Source organism: Ambystoma mexicanum, chromosome 1q, assembly GCF_040938575.1.
Source record: "Ambystoma mexicanum isolate Mex_15411 chromosome 1q, UKY_AmexF1_1, whole genome shotgun sequence".
NCBI classification, from domain to species: domain Eukaryota; kingdom Metazoa; phylum Chordata; class Amphibia; order Caudata; family Ambystomatidae; genus Ambystoma; species Ambystoma mexicanum.
Window position 1 is genome coordinate 13959125 of NC_090922.1, and position 26815 is coordinate 13985939.

General features: G+C 45.8%; 1 protein-coding gene across 3 annotated transcripts in view; it reads left to right on the forward strand.

Annotated features, from left to right (window-relative positions):
- Positions 1–26815, forward strand: part of KIRREL1 (kirre like nephrin family adhesion molecule 1) — a 2247154-nt gene that overhangs the window by 1850571 nt on the left and 369768 nt on the right. For all 3 annotated transcript variants that reach the window (XM_069635419.1, XM_069635420.1, XM_069635421.1), the window contains one exon: positions 7982–8089. In XM_069635419.1, the coding sequence (XP_069491520.1) occupies positions 7982–8089 (108 nt within the window). The remainder of the gene's footprint in view (positions 1–7981; positions 8090–26815) is intronic.

A 26815-nucleotide genomic window follows, 5' to 3' on the forward strand; every position in this document is an offset into this window, starting at 1 on the left:
ACTGCAGTGATAAACTCATCTTCTGGCAGAGGAAACCCAGCTGCTCTTTCAGCCATCAAAACCCAAGAGTCAGACACTCTTGGAAAATAAACGGACTGGGTTAGGTACCGGAATTCAGTTCCCAAAAGTGGCCCCAAGGGGTATACCCCCTGACCCCCACCACCCTCCAGGCTGCCGACCTCCAACAATTTACTATGGACCCACCGTCAGAAGAAACTCACCCCCCCCCCCAACCAATCAAAATCTGCGATCTAGACACCTTGGGAAAAAAGCAGATTGAACTAGACTCCTCATTCCCGATATTTCATCAATCAAAAAAGAGTAAAACGGGATCTTCAGGTCAGTTCTCAATCAATCCAGCCCAACAACTTCAGCTAAAGAAAAGGAGAAGGCGCCCTATCAAGCCCACCATATGTCGCTTACTACAAAGGTACCAGAAGATCCAAAAGGAAAACGCAGACACAGCCCCAGTCAATGACAAAAATAAGAAGGATCCCAAAGTCAACTTTGCGACCACTGGAAGAGGCAGGGAATGGTGGTGAATGAGTCAACAAGAGGAAGAGACTTTGTTGAGACTAACGGGACATCCCGTTGGAAAGGGAGGGCCTCTGCAGCGGACAACTAGAGGAGGTGGCAGATCCACTGTTCTATACTCTCGCCGAAAAAGCACATGAAGGCTGATTTTTTTAAATGTCTTGCCCAGACCCAGAAGGCAAAGAATACGGCTGCGACCTCCCTATGAAAAGCGAACATCAGCCCTTCGGAGAGCAAACACACAAACTCTGGCTTCAGGCCGGGCAGAATGAACAATTCATGGATGCCATCTTCGAGGGAGCTAAAAAAGCCCACCAGAAGACGGTTTTACCTTGAACCGAGCAAACGCAATAAGGCTATTCACCATATTCCAATGCTAATACTTATTAATATGAATGATATTAAAATAATTGAATTCCTGAAAGAAAGTAAACTGGACAAAATAATCTTGCACTTGTCCTCGGCCACAATCGAGTCTGCATTACTCGAAGCGTCTCATTTTATTTCTCTCACTGGACTTCGAACTAACAGACCTCGCTAACGGTGTAAAAAAGGAATGGGTCAAGTGGAATGTCGCCCTAAACCTGCTCACCACTACATACAGAGAGGCCCAGTGGAGAAGAAGGTGGAGAAAGACCACTGGTTGCCACTGCATGATGAGCTAAGCTGCAAAAAAAGCACAATACAAGTCACAGTTCGTGGCAAGCAGGGCTCCAAGGGCATGCATATCAAAAGATTTAAGCCACATCACTTACATCTGGGCGAAAATGTCACCACACCTGTCTATCTGTGCCAGGTTCCCAGAAGGGGACGGCCTCCAGTTAACCAATCAGAAAGGAAAAAGAACAATGGTCGCTGGGTTCCCGGAACACAAGGGGTCACAGACATCTGTTTGGGAGAGATCTGCCTCCAAGAAACTTTGTTACAAACCATCCCGATAGCAGAGGGCTTCATCTGCTTTCTGAACCCAGCCTATAGAGGTGCAAGAGGAAGACCAGTGTCTGGGCTGATGATTCTGGTAAGGCTATGGAGGGGTGGACTGTGATGGATTATGAAGCACCAAATCCATGAATTTAGTCAATCCTATTCCACAGGGAGGATACCCAAACTAACTCCAAGTTGACGTTCCTCATTATAAACTTTGGAACCCAGAGGCGATACTCTGTGTTGACAATAATTGACGAGGCCTACGCAAATCATGATGACCTAACCATTGTGCTATGTGGGGATTTGAACCTGTCCTTTGGCAACCACAAAGGAAATGCCTTAAGGCTCAAGATGGGGGCCTTTTCAAAGGCTGAGCGCACTGCCAAAAAATTGCTGTAAGTTATGCGGATGAGGGACCTCCAAGTCTTAAATGGACAAATGGAGGGGGACATCCCTGGTGCTCTGACCTGGTCGAACGGCCGGCTAGAAAGAGTGCTCAACGACATCTTCGTCTCGGACAAGCAGACAACTCGGGTGAAGTCCTTGAAAATCTTAAGGAACCCAAACAGCGACCATGCATGGGTCAAAATGACATGCCGTGCGGGTGGGAATTATATAAACGACTGGCAAGGTACACCTGAAGTGATGCAAGGCAGGAATCTGCTGCGCAGGGGTTCAGCGGATGCAATGCACTTTGCAAATGGTTTTAATGAAAAGCTAAAACATACACCTCTCGATACCAACTACACCTCACTACTGATGGAATTCAGAGCGAGAGGGGCATGCAACAGGAAACACGACTTCCTCCAGAGACATGCATTTGACCCAGAAGAAAATGAGAACAGACCTTCGGACCTTCAGCCAAAAAACTAAGCAGCAATTGTTACACTTCTCAAGAAAAGAAGGCAGCAGTATAAGAACCAGCTTATTTCCTACAGTGCCCAACTCTACCAACATAACTCAGAAGCCATGTCGATGGCAATAGCAAAGCAGGACTCTAGACAAACCTGGCACCTAATTGGCCTTTGTACCTCTTCCCAGGCAGCATTTCTTACTGATGGAGTGCTGGAACAGGAGTGTGTGGAATTCTATGGCAATCTATTCGGCTAGGATAAAGATTAGGACAAACCAAATTACATTATGAAGGGAAACCCTAGGACTATTGTATTTGACCGTGCATACATTTAACATCTGATAAAAAAGGTAAACTATAGGGAGGCTCTGGGCCAAGATGGCTTGATTTACGATATAATCAAACGAGCCCCAGAAGTTTGGCTTCCTTTTATCGAGAATCGATTCAGGCGAATAAATGAGGCAGCTGTGATACCAGACATGTGGAGGACTGCATTCATTGTACCAATATTCAAGAGGGGAGATATGATATGGCATTTGTAACGCGCCTATACACAAGTGTGACAGGGCCGACCCCTCTAACTACCGGACGGTTGCTCTTCTAGACATTCTGGTGAAACTGTACGCCTCCTTTATCTTAACCCACCTACGAAAGTGGATAGTCTCAGCAAAGAGAATAGACACTCGCCAAACTGGGTTTGTCAGAGGGGTAGGGGCGGACCTGAACCTCATCATCCTGAAACTACTAAAATGGAGGGCATACAATACACGAAACAAAGTGTACCTAGCTTTCATCGACCTGAGGAAGGCATTTGACAGCGTTAAATTGAGGGCTATTATGGGCCAAGCGGAAACTCTGGGGCTGCCCTACGGACCTCCTGGCGCCAATGGATACACTGTATGCCTTAACTCAAGTCTGCATCAAACTGACCAGACAAGGGGAACTTACAGACGCCATTCGCACCTACAAGGGCTTAAAGCAGGGCTGTCCGCTGGCTCCAAACCTCTTCAACTTACTTTTTGAGCGATTTGGCAGACTCATTGAAACATCAAACCCAGTTTGGCGAGGGTCTATTCTCTTTGCTGAGACTATCAGCCAAACTACCACTCTCTCATAACAACACCATCAACATCCACGTCATCTACCGGCCCCCTGGACTCCCAGCCGATTTTCAAGGGCAAATCAATCACATTCTTAGCGAAAACTTAAAAAAAATCCACCAAAACCATACTCCTAGGTGATCTTAATCTAGGCTATAACGATCCCAAGGATAAAACAGCATTCTCCATCCTTAAGGACCTCTCCAACCTAGACTTCACACAGAAAATTGTATCGCCCACCCACACTAAAGGCAGAACTCTAGACTGGCTGGCCGACCATAACTGCAACTCCTCCATCACCTCCAACACATTCCTCCCGTGGACAGATCATAGCTACATACAATTTACTATCCCCACGACACCTACCAAAAAAACATTAGTACAGAAATCTGCCACCATAGCCAGAAGCTCCAAAAAATTAACTGCAGACAATCTACGCCCCCTTCTTAACACTCCATGCCTCGCCCCACCCTTCTCACAAGATCCTAACATTTTAGCAGACATTCTCAAGGATACGCTCACTAATGTAATAAACTCCATTGCCCCCCTAGAAGAAAAAAAAGAAAAAAAGTCCTTCCATTCAAACGCATGGTTCACGGAGGACCTCCAAGCATTGCGTACCAACAAGTGCCAGGCACTCAAAGATTGGCAGGCAAACCCGTGCGACATCACCAAAAACGTATTCAAAGCCATTGCTAAAAAATACAAAGCTGCCATCTTCAGTGCCAAATCTGAGTCATACAACCGTCGAATATCAGACTCTAAGTCCCATTCAAGAGAACTCTTTTCCATCTTTAAAGAGCTCACAGTGCTTCCCACGTCCACTGACGAGATTACTAAGGACGAAGCTTGGTGCAACAGTATCCAAGCTGCCATGCTCAACAAAATAGACCTCCTACAAAACAAAATCTGTGACCACTACAATACCCTACCGAAACAGAGTCTGCACTCACAGTCTCAAACCTTTAGCAAAATCACTAACATCCCTAAATTTGCCTTCAATGAAGTCTCAGAACTAGAAGTCCTGGACATCCTGAAACATCTGAAGCCATCGACCTGCAAAGGCGATACATGCCCTCCTAAGTTAATCAAGGACTGCGCTGAACCACTTGCCCCACTCATTACTGCATTCATTAATGCTTCTTTCAAAACTTGCTCCGTCCCAGACAGCCTCAAAGAAGCTTGGGTGCACCCACTTCTAAAAAAGCCCACTCTCGACCCCACGCTGCCCAACAACTACAGACCTATAACGACAGTCCCTTTCCTTCTCAAAATTCTAGATAAAGTGGCACACAGCCCAATTCAACTATACCTTGAATCAAACTCCATCCTTGGTACTAGACAGTCAGGCTTCCGCAAAGGCCACGGAACAGAGACTGCTCTGCTGGACCTTAAAAACCAAATAACTAAGATACTGGACACAGGCAAACCCGCCCTTCTCCTTCTCCTTGACCTCTCAGCGGCGTTCGACCTAGTGGACCACAAGACCCTCACCTCACACCTCTCCCACTCTGCACATTTCTCAGACCAAGCCACCTCATGGATAACATCCTTTTTAGAAGGGAGGGCCATGAAAGTCTTTTCAAACACATCCAACGCAACACCATCCATAATTCACTGCGGTGTTCCACAAGGCTCTTGTACAGCACCTACGCTGTACAACCTCTTTACAAAGCCTCTCTTCGATAAACTGGATGCACTTGGGATCGCCTACACCAACTACGCAGACGGCACCCAAGTGCTCCTCCCCCTAACTGGCTCATACCACACAGACGCCCTGGCCCTAAAACACATATACGCAACTATTCAAGCCTGGATGGCCACTAACGGCCTATGTCTTATCGGGGATAAGACTGAAATCCTGATCCTCGGCCAAAAGTCTACACTCGCCAGGCTAGATAGCCTCTATGTCAATTTTAACATCGACAACTGCAGTATCCCAGTCCTATCTTCTGTAAAAACGCTAGGGGTCTACATTGATGCAACCCTGTCTATGGACAAACAAGTCAATGCCATTGTCTCTGCATCAGCGCTAAGCACCAAATTCATAAACGCCATCAAACCATTCCTCACCAAAGAAAACTGCCTATCAATAGCAAGAGCTACCATAGGCGCGAAACTTGACTACTGTAACGCTCTCCTAGCCGGCACCTCTGAAAAAAACCTAAACAAACTGCAAGTCACACAAAATAACGCTCTGAGAGCAGCCTTAAGCATCTCCAAAAGGGACCACATATCACATGCAAGACAATCCGCTCACTGGCTCCCTGTCAAAGAATGTATCACTTTCAAGGTTCTGACCACTGCCCACAAATGCATCCATCACACTGCACCACCTTATCTCTCAGACACTATTCACAGACCGGCCTCATCCAGACCTACAAGACTTTGCTACACCAACCAACTCACGGTACCACACATCAACAAAATTACAGCGGGAGGTCGGGGCTTCCCCTACATAGCACCTAGACTCTGGAACAATCTCCCTCACGCTCTAAGAGCAGAATGCTCCCTCACAGCATTTAGAAAAAACTCAAAACCTCTCTCTTCAACTAACTTTCACTACCCACAGCCAAACATACACACGTTGCTATTGTTTTTCTATTGTAGAAACCTGCATGCGTGTATGCCTCTAGGATGTAACTAAGTATCGCTTTCTTATTGTAACCAGCGCCACGATGCTTCAGGGTTGTTTCTGTGCGCTTAACAAATACGAATAAATAAATAAATAAATACATCAAGATCATTCCCAGTGAAGATTGGAGGTCAGGACTTGGGATGGTTTCTCTACATGGATGACCTTCTCCTGAAGTGTCCAAACCCTGATAGGGCTACAGCGCAGATTAAATCCCCTACAGGGCTACATGACAGCTAACTGGCTGGAAATTAACTCTGCAAAATCACACATCTTGGTGCTGCGTGGGACAGGTGTGCCAAAAAATCTTTTCGGAGGAACCTAAACTCTGATGTCTTGGAGGTAATTACACACACTACTTACCTGGGTGCGTGCTTAAACGCTAGCATCTGCGAAGCATCACGAGAATTGGACCTAAAAATGAAAATCTCACAACCCAAGCACGAGTGATAAACTGTAAACATGGGAAATGTTCAGTCAAGCCAGTGCTAGCCTTTTACAACTTAAAGGTGGTCCCCGTTTTAACGCACGCACCAGAGGCTTTTTTGTGCACGTCAGCAAAGGTGTGGTCATCTTACGAAGGATCTTTTTGGAGAACAATTTTGCGGAACCCTGAGGTGTACACCAATATTGATGATAAGATTTGAGCTGGGACTTTTATCGCTGTCGACTAGAGTCGCGTGGAAAACGCTTAGTGTCTTCAGGAAATGTACTCTGCCAGTAGCTTCTTTCCCATATGAAATCCTAAAAGAAGAACTAACAAAGACCAATGGGAATCTCATGAGCTTTTGGAAACTGAAGTGCTTTTCAATTTTGGACTGGATAGGAACGGACCTAGAGACATTGACACTCAGTCGGGGAAAGGTAAAAAAAGCTCTGGGAAGAGGATTGGATGTCAACACTGGACGCAAAAAATAAGCATTGGCTTCTTGAAGGCTTGCACCAGGAAGTGAAGTGATACGACCATCTCCCAAAATACTTGTCCAAGTTCCCCTGTCCGAAACTCAGATGGCTTCATGAGATTCAGGTTCAACCTATACCCAACTAAACAAATCTTGAAGGTATACAAGCAAGTGGAGAGAAAAACAAATTGCAGATTTTGTGAGGGAGAAGGGGTGGTGGAATCTCTAAAACATGTAACGCTACTCTGCCAAATTTAAAGGCCATAAGGACACGACAACTAGGTCGATTTATAGCACTGTTCAAAACTTATTCTGTGGAAGACTGGTGGTCAACCATAAGGCTGGGCGAAAACTATTCACCGACGTTTGTTCTAGTCACATTATTAAATGTAATGTTTTACTGACAGAAACCAGGGAGGTAGGTGCAAGAACCCCAAGGAACTTAAATGTCAATCACGTACATTGAGCGGTTATGTGGTGTGGATGCTTTTCCTCCGTTTCTTGCCTTTTAATGATGTGAAATGTTGCGTGAATTATTGAGGTTTGTAATAAACCAAATGATAAATAAAAAATATATATATATGTTTTGGAATATCTGCACCTGGGGGTAAGGGGGTCTTTATAACCGCTTGATTATTTTGACACACTTGCATGTGTGTTTTGTTAATGTGCATTGAAAACTGGAAAGAATAAAGAATTAAAACAAAAAGTTGTCATGAAAACCAAGAGCCAAATAACGTTGTGATGTTCAATATCTGAATGATCACTATTATTGTACACGAAGCAGCTCTGTAGCCTAGCAAGCCATGAAAGAGGATTTTTTTGAAACGATAAAAGTCTAATCACTTCTAGGGTATCTCAGTTGTGGCAGATAAAACATAGTGGGAAGCAAAGGAAACCAAAACGTTTGTGTTTAAAAGTCTGAAATTCTAAGCAGATATGATTTGATATTTATATTGCACGCGATTTACCTTCTCATTTAACAGTTTTCCAATATCCGCTTCAATGGTACCTACTTCTATCTTTGCAGAGGTGTTACCAGTTGGCATCATAGCAGGGGCTACAATCGGACCTGGAATTCTAGTCATTTTCTTCTTTGTGATTTTCATCTTCATCCTCTACCGGCGGAGAAAAGGAAGTAAGTCGAAGAGATTTTCATGCAATGTGTAAAAGAATACATTCAATTAATCGTTTTGAGGTGAATAAAACAAATAGGCCTTGGAAACATGAGTGTTCATGTGGGAGGCGTTGCAATGATTATTAGGCCCCCTCTGGCATATGATTGGGGGAGGAGTTGGGTTTCTTTAGTAACCATGGGAAGCTATAATAGGTTTAATAGTTTTGCCATTTGTTGCTGTTATTGCATTTTTAGGCACCAGGCTGCAAGGCGGAGAGTGCAAACTTTCAAAGGAGGATGCAATAAGGGGTGCAGGTTTGCAAGAGAATGAGAAGGAAGGAGAATGGAGAAAAGGAGGAAATGATTGAGAGAGGGTGCCATGTATGATGAGCAAGAGGAAATTTGAGTGAGAACAGTTGAGAGGGTAAGAAGTAAAGCAAGTGTGCGAGAGGAAGGATGAGAGGGAGTAGATAGTGGTGGTTGGGCGAGTGAGTTGTAGAGAGTTGGGTGGGTGGGGGTAGAGAGACTGAGTGTGGTAGGTGGGGTAGAGAGAGTGGGTGTGGTGGGTGGGGGTAGAGAGAGTGGGTCCGGTAGGTGGGGGAAGAGAGAGTGGGTGAGGTTGGTGGGGATAGAGAGTGGGGGTTGGGTAGGGGTAGAGAGAGTTGGGGTAGGTTTGGTGGTTGGGTAGAGAGAGTGGGAGTAGGGTGGATGGTTTGGGAAAGAGTTGGGGGTAGATAAAATGAGAATGGGGGTAGGGTGGGCAGGGGTAGAGAGAATGGGGAAGGGTGGGAGGGGGTAGAGCGAATGGGTGAAGGGTGGGAGGCGGTAGAGAGAATGGTGGTAGGGTCTTTGGGTGGGGTAGAGGGAGTGGGGGGTAGGGTCATTTGATGGGTGGGGGATAGGGGCCTTTTGGCAGGTTAGTGGCAATGGATGGACATACTGCAGCGCCTGGGGTTGTTGCACGCTCTTGCAGGCGCATTCCTCTGAAAGATACGGTTTGCAACAGTGGAGGGACACAGGGAAGTGAACTTCCATGAGAACAGGCTGCGTGGATTAATTCTGCCTTAATGAGTGTGGGCCTAGCGAACTGGGTTTATGGAGCTTGGCAGGTGCATGCAAAACCTGTGCTTTTAGGCCTACTGCAAAATTGAGTTTTGTTCTATGTGTTTTCTTGCACCGCGCATCTCCTGTTGGCATTACATTATTTCTACAGTGCATTTAACTGGGCGGTTTTCTCCCCTCTTATACACGTCATCACTTTATATGGAGTTTGTCTCACCTGAAAGCACCTACGGGGCTCGGATATGTTCATTTCCATCCCAACATTCCCCCCTTTTGTTACTTCTACAGTAACCAATTCTCCTCCCCCATATTTATGCTCATTTGCGCGTCTTATTGCTTCATCCCATGCGGGTTTTCCCTAATTGGCATCCAGGCTCTGCACACGTGTCTTAAACTTTCCCTCCGTTCTGCATACTGTTCAGGTGTACATGTCATGCAGATGCACCCTCCATCGCCTGCCAGATCCACCCATACCTCTTTATAGTTTTCTGGGTCCGGGGAGGAGCAATAGTTGTGTGGTATAAGTTATCATCTACATCTCCAATAGGAATTGGGACCATGTGGTGACAGTTTGTATCTCTACTTCTTTTGTATCATGAGGTACTTTAGTATTTCCAATACTAACCATCATCATTGCGCTATAAGGCACAGCTTGGGCACAACACCGAAGACCCGATTGGCACGTGCAGAAGATCACCAGTATAACCACGATTATAGGGACCAACATCTTCACCAATGTTCCAAGCCATGATGGGACCCAGCTGAAGGCCATGGTGAACCAGTCCTCTTCTTGGACCCCAGCTCCTTTTTTTCATTTTCACCCCTAGTTCATGTACCGCTGCAATGACGTGTGACAATGTCCCATTTTCGGCGTCTTCAGAACGTATGAATGTGCAACATGAACTCCTGATCTTTTTGCAAACACCTCCTTCCATAGCTGTCAGAACATTCAGTACGTAGCGGTTCTGCATTGTCATTAGTCTGATGCCCTTAGTTCCACTTTTATGACACTGGACCCGTACTCCGTATCGTTACCCAGCGTGATCAGCTCCCTTCGCACTATTTGGAACCATTTGCGTTGACCCATGTCTGGATACTGGGTACTAGAGATGCATAAAATGTCTCTGCTGAATTATAGAGTTTATATTCATCGTGTATTTGCGCAAGCAGCTCGGACGAGTCTTTGGATACTTAATTTGAAGCTCTTTCTTCTTCGCAGCTGGTCATGGGGCCCTTTCTCAGGGAGGATGCAAAGGTTTGGTGGTGGCATTGTGTGCCGTGCTTCTACTGTTGGGGACACCGTGGGAGCTTCGAGTAGGAGTCTGCCCTTCAGGTGCTCTTCTGGTACTACTAACAGGGCTGAGTGCAGCGTTACTAGCGAACAGTAGCCCCTCCAAGAAGGCGGGATGTGCAAGTACGCTTGCTGGCCGCTTATCCAGTAATAATCCATCAGCACGGCTATACCTTTCTCAAGATCGGGTACTATAACAGTTCTGCTGCATTGTTCGTTTGACCCGACAGAAATTGTTCCTTCACTGAAAAGTTCATTTGATTTCAGTTGGTGCACTTTTACTGGTCTCTCGAGGGTCGCAATCCATGTTAGTTCGGTGATGTGCTCTGCCCAAGTTTGTGTGTAGGTCTGCTACATTCTTTTTGCTCTCCTTCCCGTTGCCTGTGTGCTGCTGGCGGTCCGCAGCTTGATACTGCCTTCTTCACTGCAACCGCATCCCCACGCTGCTGCCAGGGTAAGCTTAAACGCACAGTGATGCGCTGTGTGTGTTTGTGTCATCTTCTGAATGTGCGAATATCAGGACCCGGCTGCCTTTTTCATCGTGCACACCTGATTACTGGGTCAGCTGTTTGTTCACCGATTCCCAGGTACTTCAAGGCACGCTACTCCTCCTCTATGTTGCTGGCACCCTCAAAGATGGACCCCTCACTGCCACCTGATCAAGTTTTTTTTGCCTGGCCGTGCCCCCTCTCCCAATGGTTGGCCTAGGCTTCCTTTGCCAGTCGACACAACCGGGAGGCGGGAGCCAGCCCATTCATCTAAGGCTCACAACGAAGACCCCTGTCTGCTCCCTGTCCGCTGCCAGGTCACTCCTCTCTCCTAGGTGATATGCTGTTCTGTGTATGCATGTGCCTAACAATTTTGACTTTCTGCATCTTTGTGTTGAAGCCTCCCTGCAACATGGGGTCAGGCTCCATGAATGTGTCTATCTGAACTATTGTACTTCTGCCTGTGATGTAACTACCTCTGTACTATAGTACAGTGTTATTTCATAATTTTTCCTCCGCCACAAGGAGTAAAAATGTTACACAATGATTCATGGGAAACTCAACTCAAATTATTTATTGAGTGACAATTGCTATTTTAAAAAAAGGCCCTATGTGATAACGTGTTTCGGCGACTACAGCACCTTTCTCAAATCAGGGCTAGTCTCAAAATCATAAAAATATAAATGAAAATTCATTAATTCTGATTAGTTTCCAAAAGAATTAATGAACGTAAACATTAACATACAATGTTTTACTTGCCAGGCGGGGATTTAACCCATGAATTTCTAATTTCTGAAGACCTTTTGAATAAAGACACCCAATATAGGTAAGAGCGGGCTTTCCACCTATGGAAAAAGTATACCAATATCTATTTAATATCTATGTAATTCGTGTGCAAGTTTATAATTCCGTTACTCAGTGAAACTTACCTCTAATTTTCATCTCTCTGCCCGCGTATCTGTGCATTTTCTTTTACCATTCCCAACCATCCCTCCCTTCCCCCATACCTCATGTCTGTGGTGTAATGACTAATGCATCACCATAATACATTACAAGTATTAATTGGCTCGTGATAATTATATGATTTGGTGATACTGTAATGACAAATGTACAATGATACTGTATAATGTTAACATATAATGTTTGGTTTCTTTTTCTTTTGGTTTACTCACAATGTCTGGCATGTGGATGGCTATAATGACCATGTTCATGTTACATTCATTCTTTTGGAAACTAATCGGGATTAATGAATTTTTATTTTTATGGTTTGGAGACTAGCCCTGATTTGAGAAAGGCGCTGTAGTCGCCGAAACATGTGTTATCACATAGGGTCTTTTTTCGAAATACCAATTGTCACTCAATAAATAATTTGAGTTGAGTTTCACATGAATCATTGCAGGCAGTATGCGTGCAGTATTAAGGAACAGACGTAGCAACTCCCATTAGTCGTTCACCTTCCCATTACACTCATGTCGGAGTGCCAACTGTTTGTGTGTTCGGGATGTCGAATATATTCCACTGCATCTAGTCCTAAACCATGGTATGCATCATATTTGCGTTGGCGCGCTTGACTTTTGCTTCTCCTATTATGTATTGCCTGCCTTTTAGCTTTTGTACGTCTGCTGCTGGTCATATTTACATTCCTGTTTCCATTACACAAAGAGGTTTTTACATTCAGCATTAGGATTTGGAACATTTTACTATTGCATATATTGACTTTTACAACCAAGAATACATTCACACTGCGCGTACATCAAGGGCGGGTTTTAATGCAGAGTTGCATATGTGTAGACGTGTGCTAGGGAAGCCTGACAGGTGTTTCGAGCCACTGCTCTTCTTCTGAGGCTGCATTTGCCCATCATATTTATCAATTACAACAGATACATAGAGAGCATCAGGTCAAAGCAAATCCATTGGCACCAAGCATGACAAGCAATACAATTAGTGATTGACAATAAAAGTGCAGGTAGAACAAATCACATAATAATTATTGGTCCATATGCACACACAAATCGCGTATATGCATAAAACCCCATGGGGAGAAAACAATTCAGAATAACGAAAAAGAAAAATATAGAAACAACCAATATTAAACCGCACCTAAAAAATGTAAAACAAAAGAAGAAAGCAGGGAGAGAAAGAAAAACAATAATACATGGGTTACTAAGGTATATAATTACATCTTATGCCTGATTGATGCAGAAGAAATGTGTCACAACAAAAACTCTCACTGCCCAACGGGCTAAGGTACCTTGAAAGCAGTTGTATTCTGTAATAGAGCATATTAGATATTCAAATAGGGTCCTAGTGCTACACGACGTATGAGAACTCAATGCATTCAGATGTTCTATTCACTATTTGATGATTCGAAATGCTTATCTAAATGGTAGTTGAGATTCTGTTGTAATTTAATATGTATGATGTATGATGTATTACCCTGCGTTATACTTGGGTATTAATTTCACTCATTCTAAAATACAACCAGAAAGTTAAAAGGCCTTTACCTATATTTCTTCTCTGTGGTATCTGGAGTCCACGATATGGGAGACCTCATATTCTGCAGTTTCTGCTGGTAAAGGAATCCTTTGTCGAACTCTGGGCCTGTGATATGGACCTGGAACAAATGGTTTCAACAGCGAGGTATGGAACACTGGATGGACTTTCTTCATCTTCTGTGGAAGTCGTAATCTGGATTGATCTGTTCCGCTATAGGATAAGGGCCCACGTATCGAGGCGCAAACTTACCTAGGTGCAACCAACGAGGGAGGAATTTGGTTGAGAGCCAGACCAAGGTACCAGGAGACCAATCAGGATTGGCTCATCTGCCGCGATCAGCTACTTCCTTATTCTTCCTTCGACTTTCTTCCAGGGCTTTTCTAGCTTACTTCTGGGTGGATCGTATAATCTCCACGAGACTATCCACAGTCGGGGAATCAGAATTGTCCTTCATTCCCGGTACATGTGAAGGGTGGAAACCATATGTACACAAAAAGTGACTCATCTTGATGGCAGAATGATAAATATTATTATAAGAAAATTCTGCCAAAGGTAATAAGGAGGACCAGTTGTCTTGTTCGCAATTACAGAAGCATCTGAGGTATTGTTCTAGGGTGGCATTTAACCTTTCTGTCTGGCCATTGCTTTGGGGGTGAAAACCAGAAGAAAGTGCCCTCTGGATACCAAGTTGGTTGCACAAAGTTGCCCAGAACCGAGAGGTAAATTGTGACCCTCTATCCGAAAACACGGTTCTGGGTAGACTGTGGAGTCGCACTATCTCTTTGAGGAAGACAGCTGCCATTTCTAGAGCAGTGGGAATGCCTGAAAGAGCTGTGAAATGAGCCATTTTACTAAAGGAGTCCACTGTAACCATAATGTCCCGGTCTCCTTCCGAAAGAGGGAGATCCACAATGAAATCAGTAGAGACGTGCTCCCAAGGCAGTGAGGGTAATGAAGGCTGTTGCAACTGTCCCAGCGGTTTGCCTGACTGAGACTTACTGGTGGCACAAACCAGACAGGAGGTAACATACCGTTGAACGTCTTGTGACAGAGTCAGCCACCAGAAGAGTCTCTTTACCAATTTCACTGTGTTTCTTAAGCCCTTATGACCAGCCAGAGGCGACTCATGGCACCAAGTTATTGCCTGCCTCTGCAGGTCACTGGTGGGAATGAATAGATCCTTCTTATGGTACAATAACCCATCCTTCTGAAGCAAATCTGGATTTCTCCTGTCCTCAGTCTGGATTCTTTCTTGGACTGCTTGAAAAAACCTGGATATCACCAAGATTAATTTCTTGTTAGCCAAGAGCAGTTCCCTTCCACCCTGGATCTCCTGGGTCACTTCTCGGCTTCTGGAAAGCGCATCAGCCAATGTATTTTGCGAGCCTGGTATGTACGTGATATGGAAATCAAACTGGGAGATGTAGTACGCCCCCATGGTATGGCGAGCGTTGACACATTCCATTTGTTGGAGTACTTGAAGGTTTCTATGGTCAGTTCTGATAATAAAGGGTTCAATGGAGCCTAGTAGTAAATGTCTCCATTCCTCACATGATTTCTTAATGGCCAATAATTCCTTTTCCAACACCGAATAGTTCTTTTCACTTGGTGTCAAAGACCTGGAATAGTATGCAATTGGGTGTTCTAAACCGTCTTCCGAGCTTCAGAGAAGGGCAGCCCTTATCGCACCATCTGAGGCGTCGGTCTCCAATATAAAAGGACGAGTCTGATCCGGTTGGACCAAAATTGGAGCTGACGTAAACAATTCTTTGAGCTGTTGGAAGGCTTGGATGGCCGAAGAATCCATCTGAAATTTGACTCCTTTCTTCAATAAGGCTGTGATTGGGAGAACAATCTTGGAAAATTGGGGAATAAATCGACGATAGAAATTCGCCAGTCGCAAAAACCTCTGAATCTCCTTGACACTCATAGGTTCAGGCCATCGTAAGATTGCTTCCACCTTACTTGAGTTCATCCGGATTCCTTCACTGGACAGAATAAATCCCAGATAAGAAACTGATTCAGCATGGAACTGACACTTTTCAGGCTTCACAAAAAGTTGGTTTTCTTGTAGGCGTCTCAATACTTGTTTGACCACCTGGGTGTGTTCGGTGGGATCCGCAGAAAAAATAAGGATGTCATCGAAATATACAACAACGGACAGGTATAATAGGTCAGAAAATATCTTGTCCATATGCCTCTGGAAAACAGCTGGTGCATTGACCAGGCCGAATGGCATCACCCTGTATTCGAAGAGACCTTATGGGGGGTTCTGAAAGCGGTCTTCCATTCGCCCCCCTCCTTTATCCTGAGGAGGTGATAGGCCCCCCTAAGGTCTAACTTCGTGAATATGGTAGAACCTTGCACCGCCTCTAGGATGTCCCTGATCAATGGCATGGAGTACCTGTCCCGAAGGGTAATCCTATTGAGCCCTCGATAGTCGATGCAAGATCTCAGTTCTGAGGTACCTCTCTTGGGGATGAAGAATAATGAGGCTCCTCCGGAAGATCTGGACTCACAAATGAGGCCATTTTCCAGGTTTTCATCTAGGTACTCCTTGAGAGCCTTCCTCTCAGGAAGAGATTGAGGAAACATTCTTCCAAGGGGTACTCCCTGCTTCCTGGGAGGCACATCTAGACAGTTGCAAAGCAGGTGTCTTGAGGAACCACAATACATACAGAAACCCAATTCCCGTCTTCTCCTTCTTTCTTCTGGAGTGAGGGGCCCCCTGGCCGAACCAATCTGCATGGGTTCTTCGGAGGTGAGTTCTGACTTGACTACTTCCTTAGACGAAGGAGGGGGGGGTCATGCAAGGGAGAGTATCCTCTGTGCTGTTTCTTCTCCATACGCCTCTCGTTCAGACGAAATTGGATTTGCAAGGTCAGGGTTGCTAGTTCCTGAAATTAACCAGGTCGGGGTACTCGTGACAGCTCATCCTTGAGAGCTTCATGAAGTCCCCTCCGATATATGGTAGCCAACTTCTGAAATTTAGAAACATAGGTTTGTACATCAGAACCCCCTTGTCTGACATCAAGCATGGCTTCGTATAAAGCAAAAACCACCTCGGGTCGGTCGAGTCTGGATTGGAACTGCTGCGAGAACTGGTCGAAATTCTGTAATGCTGGGTCATTACTGGTTACCAACGGAGTGGCCCAGGCCAACGCATTTCCTACCATATTAGAGATTAGGAATCCCACTTTAGCTTTATCTGTCTCAAAGGACTTTGGTCTGAAGGTGAAATATACCTTGCAGGCATCCATAAATTCTTTCCACGACCGGGGATTCCCGTCATACTTGCCGAAAGACAATGGCATGGGCGGTAGGTCGCTTCTTTCCTCACTCTGCGCGGCCACCTGCTGTCTCAATGTAGTATTCTCGGCCTGCATATTCTGCATCTGTACAGTTAATCCTTGAATGGCTGCTACCAGTTCCTGGTATTGTTCCAAGGAAGCCATGGGGGATTTTTGGCGTTGTATACTGTTGTGGCTGGAAATGTCTATGGAACTCTCCCTTGACTCCTCCTCACCTGATTCATCTGATGAAATGTTCCTTGCCAGTGAGGTCTCTCTCCTCTGGGGTGTTGCCTTCTTGGTCGTCTTCTTCACCTTTACCCTCTTCTCGTGTAGGTAAGGACGGGCTCCGCTGGAGGCCACCTTGGCAGGGCACAAGTTCCTGACCAAAAGGGACCCCCAGAAAGCCCGCTCCAGAGTTAGAGAAAAAGCTTCTTTGGCACCAAAAAACCATGAAGTACTCTGACAGCTCTGGAGGAAGACTCAGCTCTGAAGAGGTATGTCCTTCGAGATGCAGGCGGGAGTGTGCCACAGTAAACCTGCAGTGGTAAATGGCCCCAGTGGATTCTCCCGTAAGTACAGTACGGTAAGTAACACAGAGGGTGAAGGAGGAATGAATGAATGAGTGGGAAAGAGGTTGAAAGAGTAAGAATGCCAGAGCGGCTGTAGCGCGTTCAGGGGCACAGGAACAGGAGGAACTCGCAGAAGACCCGAGGGGGGGTCGAGAGAGGGGTGAAGGCTCAGCAGGAGGAGTAATCCGAAAGCCGGAAGAACCAGAGAGTGAAATCGGGCAACGGGAGATGAGCCGGAGACGAGACCCGGCAATGCAAAGGGCAGCGAAAGTAGAGAAGAGAGAGAGGGAGGCAGCGACCGAAGGCTGCCTAGAGAAAGGAAGGCGTGGAACAAGTAGCAACTGGAAGGACGGCGACCGGTTAGAGCAACTGAACGCCAACAGGAACCAAGGAGCGATACAACGCACAGGAAGCAAGCTTCTGAGCGTTATGTAAACGCCTTGTGGCGGCGGCCATCTTGGTGAAAGGCTAGACCGCGCCTGACGCTTGAGAATGCCATCAACACATACGATAAGCAGAAGCCCATCAATGCCAAACCTTCCAGGGCCGGAACATGACAGATACCTCTTATCGCACGGGTCAGTTGAAATGCCTTCAAGTGCATCCAAGCGAACAGGAAAACCAAAAGAGGTGGTGGACGGGAAATCATCCACAAGGAACACTTGAAAATCAAAGCGGAAGACCCATTACACATCAATAAATGTGAATCCCTAATCATATGTCTATCAACAAATCCCAGAACAAACCTGAAATATATACTGGTATACAGACCACCAGCATATGATGCGGCCTTCGTAGACACCTTCACAGAAGCAATCACCAACCTAGCTATCAAGCATAACCACCTAATTATCCTCAGAGCCCTCCTCACAAGGCCCACTGCTGGCCCTGTAATCACTCTTGCTGCCTTCTCCCCTCACTTCTTCCATCTACGGCGACCGGAGCTGCGACTTGGATGCCTCCCCCCTTCTATTCTGAGGCCCTGCAATGCACCTGGTGCATTTTCGGAACGGCAGGTAAGCCCTCCTTGGCTTATTGTACCGGTGCATGATGGCGCCACAGCATGCTTTTAAACAATTCTGCTAATTTCACTACGTGACTTTGCCATCAGCCACGTGTACTTTCTGGGCTAAAATTAGCAGAATGCAGGCATGCTTTGTGTGTTTAGCCTCACTGGGTTCACGAGGCACGGCCATTCCAAGATGGCTTTTTCTTTGTTGGGCACCGGAGTGCCTTCTATCCTGCTGCTGGGGCCTGGGATTGGCCCTGGCCCACTACATCTGGGCCAATGAGGAGGCCGGCAGGGTTGGCCGGCCCTCCTCACAAGGCCCACTCCTAAGGCCCTGACTACCCCTGTCCACTCCGGTACGCCTCTAGCCACCCCTTCTAGTTCCCTTGAGGGTTCCCCTGCACTCCCCTGCCCCCTGCCAGTGTCCCCATGTCTCCCCTGCCAGTGTCCCCATGTCTCCCCTGCCCCCATCAGTGTCCCCATGTCTCCCCTGCCACTGTCCCCATGTCTCCCCTGCCAGTGTCCCCATGTCTCCCCGCCAGTGTCCCCATGTCTCCTCTGCCCCCTGCCAGTGTCCCCATGTCTCCCCTGCCAGTGTCCCCATGTCTCCCCTGCCCCCACTCCAGTATCCCCATGTCTCCCCTGCCCCCGCGTCCCCATGTCTACCCTGCCCTCGCCAGTGTCCCCATGTCTCCCCTGCCAGTGTCCCCATGTCTCCCCTGCCAGTGTCCCCATGTCTCCCCTGCCCCCGCCAGCGTACACATGTCTACCCGGCCCTGGGCCAGGGTCCGCATGTCTCCCCTGCCTCCTGCCAGTGTCCCCATGTCTTCCCCTGCCAGTGTCCTCATGTCTCCCCTGCCCCCACTCCAGTGTCCCCATGTCTCCCTTGCCCCCCTCCAGTGTCCCCATGTCTCCCCTGCCAGTGTCCCCCTGTCTCCTTCCCCCTGCCAGTGTCCCCTTGTCTCCCCTGCCAGTGTCCCCATGTCTCCCCTGCCCCCCTCCAGTGTCCCCATGTCTCCCCTGCATCCCCCTTTTACCATCGCCCCTTCTTGTTCACCCTCTATTTTCCCTTGGCCCCATGTGTTTGCTTTCTTTCCCCCCTTCTCCCCTTCCTGCCTTTACACCTTAGCCCCCTTCTCTCTCCTCTCTATCCCTCTCTACCACCTTTTCCTCCCCTCCTGTCCTCCATCTGTCTTTTCGGGCACTATCCCAATTGACGTCAGGCATAGTAATTCGTAGCCGCCTGTCTTGTAGAGGTTTCCCCCTCTCCCTCCCTCTCTCCACCCCCCCCCTTCACCTCTAAACTTTAAGCACTTACTTTTATCATCGGTCCCTCGACCACTGATAACAGCTTGTCTGTCCCCCCTTTTCTCTTCTGTTTTTCTCCTCCCCAGCTCTATCTTGAATAGTCGTCGAACCTTCAACTGATAGTCACTTGTTTTGTTCCTCTCCTCACCTCTACTCTGCTCTCCCCTCACCCCCCCTCATCCTCCCTCCTATTGTCAATCTTGCACTGCAACAATTGTCGTCAGGCATAGTAATGTTACTGCTTGTTTTGTTTTCCCTCCTTCCTCCCTCGACTCTCCCTTACTGTTACATGCACGTGTACTATCTATTATGATTTGATAGTTATTTTTCACATTCTGTACTGTTTCGAGGACTTGTATGAATGTGCTGATATTCTCCCATGTTCCCTCCCTCGTTGAAGCGCTTTGAAACACTTTGTGTAAAGGCGCTATACAAATAAACAATCAATCAATCAACATCTGGCTCGATGAGAAACCACAACCTCCCAAAAATCTCTCACCAGCCAACTAACAATGAAACTACATCAGCTGGTCAAAGGAGCAACCCACATGGCAGGACACACACTGGACGCATTCTTCGGCAACCGGAAACTAATTACCACTGCGCCACTGATTCAGATCCTCTGGAGCAACCACCTGTTCATCCCCTCCTTAATCACACTGCCATCCCCAATAACCAAGAAACAGGAAAAACTACTGATCATCATGAAAAGAAACTGGAGAAACACAAAAAACTCCCAACTTAACAGAACTACTGGAGATTACTAAACCACAAGCAGCAACTATGGATGAAGCTGACCTAGACACTAAAATAGATATACTTCACAACTGGATCACCAAAACAATTGACGAGATCACCCAAAAAAAAATGGCAATCCAGCCTGCAAAAGAGCAACAGCAAAATGGTTCATCCCACTAATAGGCGCCATCAAAAGGAAAAAACGAAAACTATAACTAGAATGGAGGATCAATAAACACTGCGGGAATAAATTCCAACTTCAACAACTACCCGTTCATACAAAAAGGAAATTAAAAAAAGCAAAAAGGAAATGCTACGACAACAGAACCCTCAAAGCACAAAACACCCAAAAAGAACTATTTAAAATCATAAACGAAATAAAAAACCCACCCGACTGCAACAACGCTCAAATTCCATCGATGAAACTATGCTGTGATCTCACAGACCATTTAAAAAATAAACTCATGACCATGCAACAGACCATACAAAATAGACCATGCAAATACAACACCGAAGACACCCACTGATGCAAGAAACTCCGGAACAAACTTAAAACTGTCCCACAGATATCAGTGTGGACTTTTCATCAAACTGGTAAATCAAAGCAACAAATCAGTCTCCCCCGCAGATCCCTGCCCCCTGGACATCTACAAATCAATCCTTACACAAGGAACACCAATGGAATATTACAGAAAAGTCCTCAACCAATCGATCTCAACTGGGAGAGTGCCACAATCCTTCAAATTAGCATACATCAAACCACTCCTCAGGGATACAGCAGGAAACGTAGAGGACCTCTCCAATTACAGACCCAGCTCGAACATCCCCTATCCAGCTAAACTCCTGGACACACACAAATATAGAACAACCCAAGAATTCATAGAGGAACACTGCCCATTAAATCAGGAACAAGTAGGCTTCAGACCAATGAGAGGAACAGAAAAGCGCTTATCTCAATCTGGGATAATCTAAAGGCAAATGCAGACTCAAACAACAGCACCGCTCTGATACTTTTAGACCTCTCCGCGGCTTTCGACACAGTTAACCACGACATCCTCATCATGAGACTGGAAGAATTCGGAATCGCCGACAATGCCTTACTATGGATCAGATCCTTCCTAACAAACATAACAGAAACAATATGGATGAAACCTTGTAAATCAAGCCCAACAGAATCATCATGTGGAGTCCCACAAGGATAATCCTTCTTTGCCACTACTATTCAACATCTACCTGTCTCAACTCATTAAAATCATCGAAATCTACGGCCTCACCTGTTAAAACTATGCTGACCACACACAAATAGTCTATAAAATACAATATTCACAAGAAGAAAACTCAAAACTAGAGAACTGCCTTCTTGAAATATACAACTGGATGAACTTAAAGTACCTCAAACTCAACCCAGGCAGAACAGAAATAATGATCATCATAAAAACGGAGAAAACAACCTCTACATCCCATTGCCAACAGAACTTGATGAAAGCCCAGCCCCATCATCGATTGTAATAAAACCTGGGAATCCTGATGGACAACAAACTCACTGTAGAGCCACAATTAAATGCACTAATAAAGAAATGCTTCTTTCTCCTGCGAGCGGCTAAAAGGATCCTACCATTCCTCTCATTCACCAACAAAACAACTACTGTCATCGCCCTCATCATGTCCAGATTAGACTATGCCAATAGCTTATATCTAGGCATGCCTGAACGACTCTTAAATAAACTCCAACGCATACAAAATGCTGCAGACAGACTGCTCCTTAAACTTAAGAGAACACATCACACCAGCGCTGAAAACACTACACTGGCTACCCATCAGACAGCAGATCAATTTCAAATCAATGTGCATAATGCACAGAGCAATCCACGATCAAGGTGCAGAGTTCCTCAGAAGAAAAATAAACGTACATCACACTACAAGGCCACTTAGACACAGTAGAGACATCTGTTTGGAAACCAAATCATACCTCAAGAGAAAACTCAGAGGATCCTCTTTTTCTCTCACCTCGCACCAAAAACCTGGAACGAACTACCAAAGAACATATGGAACACATGAGATCAACTACAATTCAGGAAGCTCCTCAAATCCTGACTCTTCACCCCATAACTAGAAAGAATTCCCATAGGGGCGTACACAGTGGAACTAGGCTGAGAGATGAACCTCTCCCCTATGCTTTCGACCCTTGTAATAAGGATATATGGATTTACAACACATCCACCAATCAACTGAAAGATAAACCACTTAGAATCATACCAAAGAACACCCACAGATCAATCAGGAAGGCAAGGTATGATCTAGCAATAACACCCTGGCCCACATTGTAATTACAGGCAGCAAGGGACCACCAACAGCAAATAGATGGGAAGGAGCATGGAATGATAAAATAACACCACTACCTAAGTAGGGATAATGCTCGCCCACCCGGGTGTACTAAACTCAATAACTTAGCTGGGGACCAACCTCGCCATTTCCCTAGAAACTAGACAGTCATGAAAGGGAAAAGAAAGAATATACCTACCAATGGACCACTGACAGTAAATGGATAGGAAGGAGCGGGAGAATGATAATATAACACCACTATCTAACTAGGGGATAATGCTCGATGAACCGGCTGTACTAAGCTCAAATAACTTTGCTAGGAACCAGCCAAGCCATGGACCTAGAAACTATACATTCAGGAAAGAAAAAGACTATAGCTACCCAGTATAACAACCGGATACATAAACAAAACAACAAGGATCAAGAGACATATAACCCACTGACCAAACCTCAAATTTCTGCATGCTTAATTTGCAAAGAAACCCACACAACCACTTCTCTCACAGCAAACAGCGTGCACTTCACCACACAACCAACACATAGATCGCAACAACAGCACATGAGGACTCGCTTCGATCCTATATTCACACCAAAGCACAGCGCACAGTGAAAACCGAACTAAAGCTGCCAACAGGACACCACCTTCTCACTTTCCTATGCCCTCTTCACCCACTAACCCAAATCCACCCCTTTGTTTACAGATCCGCCTGAGCACCTGGAGACCAACTGCATTGGTGACTGTGCGCTATATAAATACCTTTAACATTTAAACCTTATAAGATATCTAAAGGATTTCTCTGTGACACCGCACTGAAGGTGCTGTGTGTCACCATACAAAAAGTAGATGCCTATGCAGTTTGTCAGACTCCAAAAACAAAGGAAACACATAACCAAATCCGGTCAAAATACATGAGAGAGTGAGAAGAAGGGCTCACTCGCTCAAGGGTTAAAATTAAAAAATCCTAACGTCCAGCAAAAGAGCTGGGGGTATCTAAGGTAGGAGGAATTAAGCACTAAAATGAAAATTCTCCTCAACATCTTTCCCTTAATCTTCAGTCCCATAGGCTCTCTCATTTCGGTGTGGTCTGGGGTACCTGCTCGGCCCCTCCGTCTCCATCTTCTTCTGTGTCATCAAAGTCACTCCAATATTCCTCATCGGGGCCCTACATTATCATATCCTAAGCTGTCTGTTTCCCCATCCCGCTCTACAAGGACGGTCCGTATGGGTGCACTGTCTATTCTAAACAGGAAGTCACCTGACTTCCATTCGTCCCCGGGTGGTTGCTGGGGTAACCCTCCGGGCAACATTGGAACCTCTGCCACTCTCGTTGCTTTACAGGCTGCCCCTCATCTTGCCAGTTCTGTGCATTTTGAGGCTAATGCTACCTCTAGGTCTCTTGCGCTCACTCCTGGGTGGGCCAATCCCTCTGTGGGTGAGACGTACGGTGGGGTCATACCTGGTGTGCCCACCATAGTACCTGCCGACACATACGTCAGGTTTGTGTAGCCTTCTAATGGCTGCTTTGCTAGTGGGGATATTCCCTTTTTCGTCTCGCCATTTTTATCCATCTCCTCTATACTAGTCTTCTCATCACTGTCAGATGTTGCCCTCTCCCTTTTTGAGACCTCTGTTTCTTCGAACATTCTCCATAGGTCTCATATTTCCCTTCGATTCTGCAATGGTCTCCCCTTATACCTTGCGGTGAAGTAAGTGGACATATGGTCCAGGGCGCATCTGTCAAAAGACCTGTGATCTGGCCAGGAGTGGGGCATTCCTTCCCCTTTTATCTGTCACCCATTTAGTCTGGTACTTTTTAATTTTCTCACAATACAGAGGCAAGGCTTTACATATATGATCTTAGGGTGTGTCCGTCCCCATTGTCGTGTCTGTACAGTGTCTTGTATCGGGTCAGCCGTTGTACCACTGCATCACATGCAAAACAGAATATCGTTCAAACTAGTTTAATCATATACATCTTAATCGTGTCTTTGGTACGAGTCAATACTGTTGTAATTTTACACAAAAATCATCAATTCACTCCCCCACATCTCCATGTTCCCCACTAGAGCTTCTTCATACACTCCCTACACGCTCTCCTGATGCACTCACACACGCCCCTCTTCGGCCTCCTCCATACACGTTAAAGAACACCAACAAAACAAACTAAAATAGCAAGCTAAAATAACAACCACTACTTTTCCCAAGCTCTCTAATTATACGGAGCGCCTATTATTCTCATATTTTTCTCCCGCAATGGTCGAGACAGTGCATGTGGCTGAGGGGTGGGGGGTTCCCGGATTCCTTTTTCCATATCCTTAATATCCTTTAAAAAGTTTTTTTTAAATGGCCATAAAGAAATCCCCACAATCTACAAACCAAAATACACTTTCACTCTCGTTCACTGCGTGTTCACCCTTTTCACACTGCTCTACACAACCAACTCTACTTTGTTCTCCCTTGCAGACTATACTTGCGTGTACAGCGTATGTGTTTTGGGACTGGTCACCGTAGGTGGGCACAGCCCTTCCAGAGAGACCACCTGGCTACCCCGCTGGTACGGGGACGATGGAATCACATTGCAAGGGTCACCAACTGAAGGCAAGACCCTTTTCACGCACACTCCAGAATAAAGACAATTCAATAGGGAAATAGGCCAGGAGATAGCGTTGCAAGGATAACAAAGGTTAAATTGCACAGAATACAAATGTCAGCAAAGGACTCTGCTGCTCAAGAGGGTTCTGGTATATCTAAGGACAAGCAGAAACTTAAAAGCCATGTGGCGTCATCATATACAGTACGAATTGGTGCTACTGATTGGTTAGGCAGTATAGTGGGGCCTGCTCAATAGGGGATGCCAGGCTACAAATGGTTAGTTCTTTTACTGTCGATCAGGATCCACATGGGTAAGTAAGCTAGGCCCATCTTAGTCTTGGGTGAAGGTCAGGCTACTAGTATAACGCATTGTTTCATCTAGACTAACACGTTAAACTCCCTATTCCATCACTGTGGCATGCACCTTGGTGGCATGGAAAATGGTGACAGGGGGAAGGGAGGATAAAATACAGTGAAGGTGACCCACACATTCAGGGCTTCGTTGATACCGCACTTCCCGGACTCAAGGTCTCCACCTTGGGTTTGATCTTTAATTTATCCTTCCCTGTGCCTCATGTTACAAAGGCAATGTTTCATGCTGGAAGAAATACAGTTGCGCATGCTTGGATCTTTTAGGGGCACTTGATTTGTTTTTAGGACAGGAGGGTCGCTTTGCTTATCGGGGAATGCAGAGGTTTGGGGGTCAAGTAAGTGGTGCAAGCCTAACTTTAGGTTTGCTCGGTCGGGTTTTTGGGTCTTGTGGCAGTTTAGTGGAGATGGATGGACATACTGCGGCGCCTGGGATTGTCTCACACTCTTGCTGGTGCATTCCTCTGAAAGATACTAACGGTTTGTAACAGTGGAGGGACATGGGGAGAAGTGAACCTCTGTGAGAACTGGCTGCGTGGATTCATTCTGCCTTAATGAGTGTGGGCCTAGCGAATTGGATTTATGGAGTTTTGCGGGTGCCTGCAAAACCTGTGCTTTTTTAGGTCTACTGCAAAATTGAGTTTTGTTCTATGTGTTTTCTAGCGCCAAATATCTACTGTTAACACTACATTAATTCTATGTATTTGACGGTGCTGTTTTCTTCCCCATATACACTACATGACTTCATATGGAGTTCGCCTCATGTGATAGCGCCTTGCGGATGGGATATGCTAATTTCCATCCCAACAGACCTCCTCCATTAACATGTTATTATAGATCAACATGCTGACCCTGAATTCCCCGATTCATACCAACTACTGCTGCAAACCTTTTCCACCAAAATTAATAATGTTGCTAGCTTCTTAAAGTTCAAAGGGGTGTCTAGTATCGTGTTTTGTTGCTTCCATCCTGCCCCAACCTAAAAGGCATATCTTATCAGTGCGCTTATTTGTGGGTTTTAGAACACCTGCTAGTCTAATGAAATAGGACAGTGCTCTAGACTTGGTCTTGTATTGCCTAAATGCCCTTGCAGGAAATGTAGTATGTCTTTGTTTATACTTTCCACTTTCTACACCTTTATTACTTCCTTAACATTTTCTAAAACTTGTTATATCGCTCAGCTGTTTTTTGCATGCCAGCGCCTTTAGT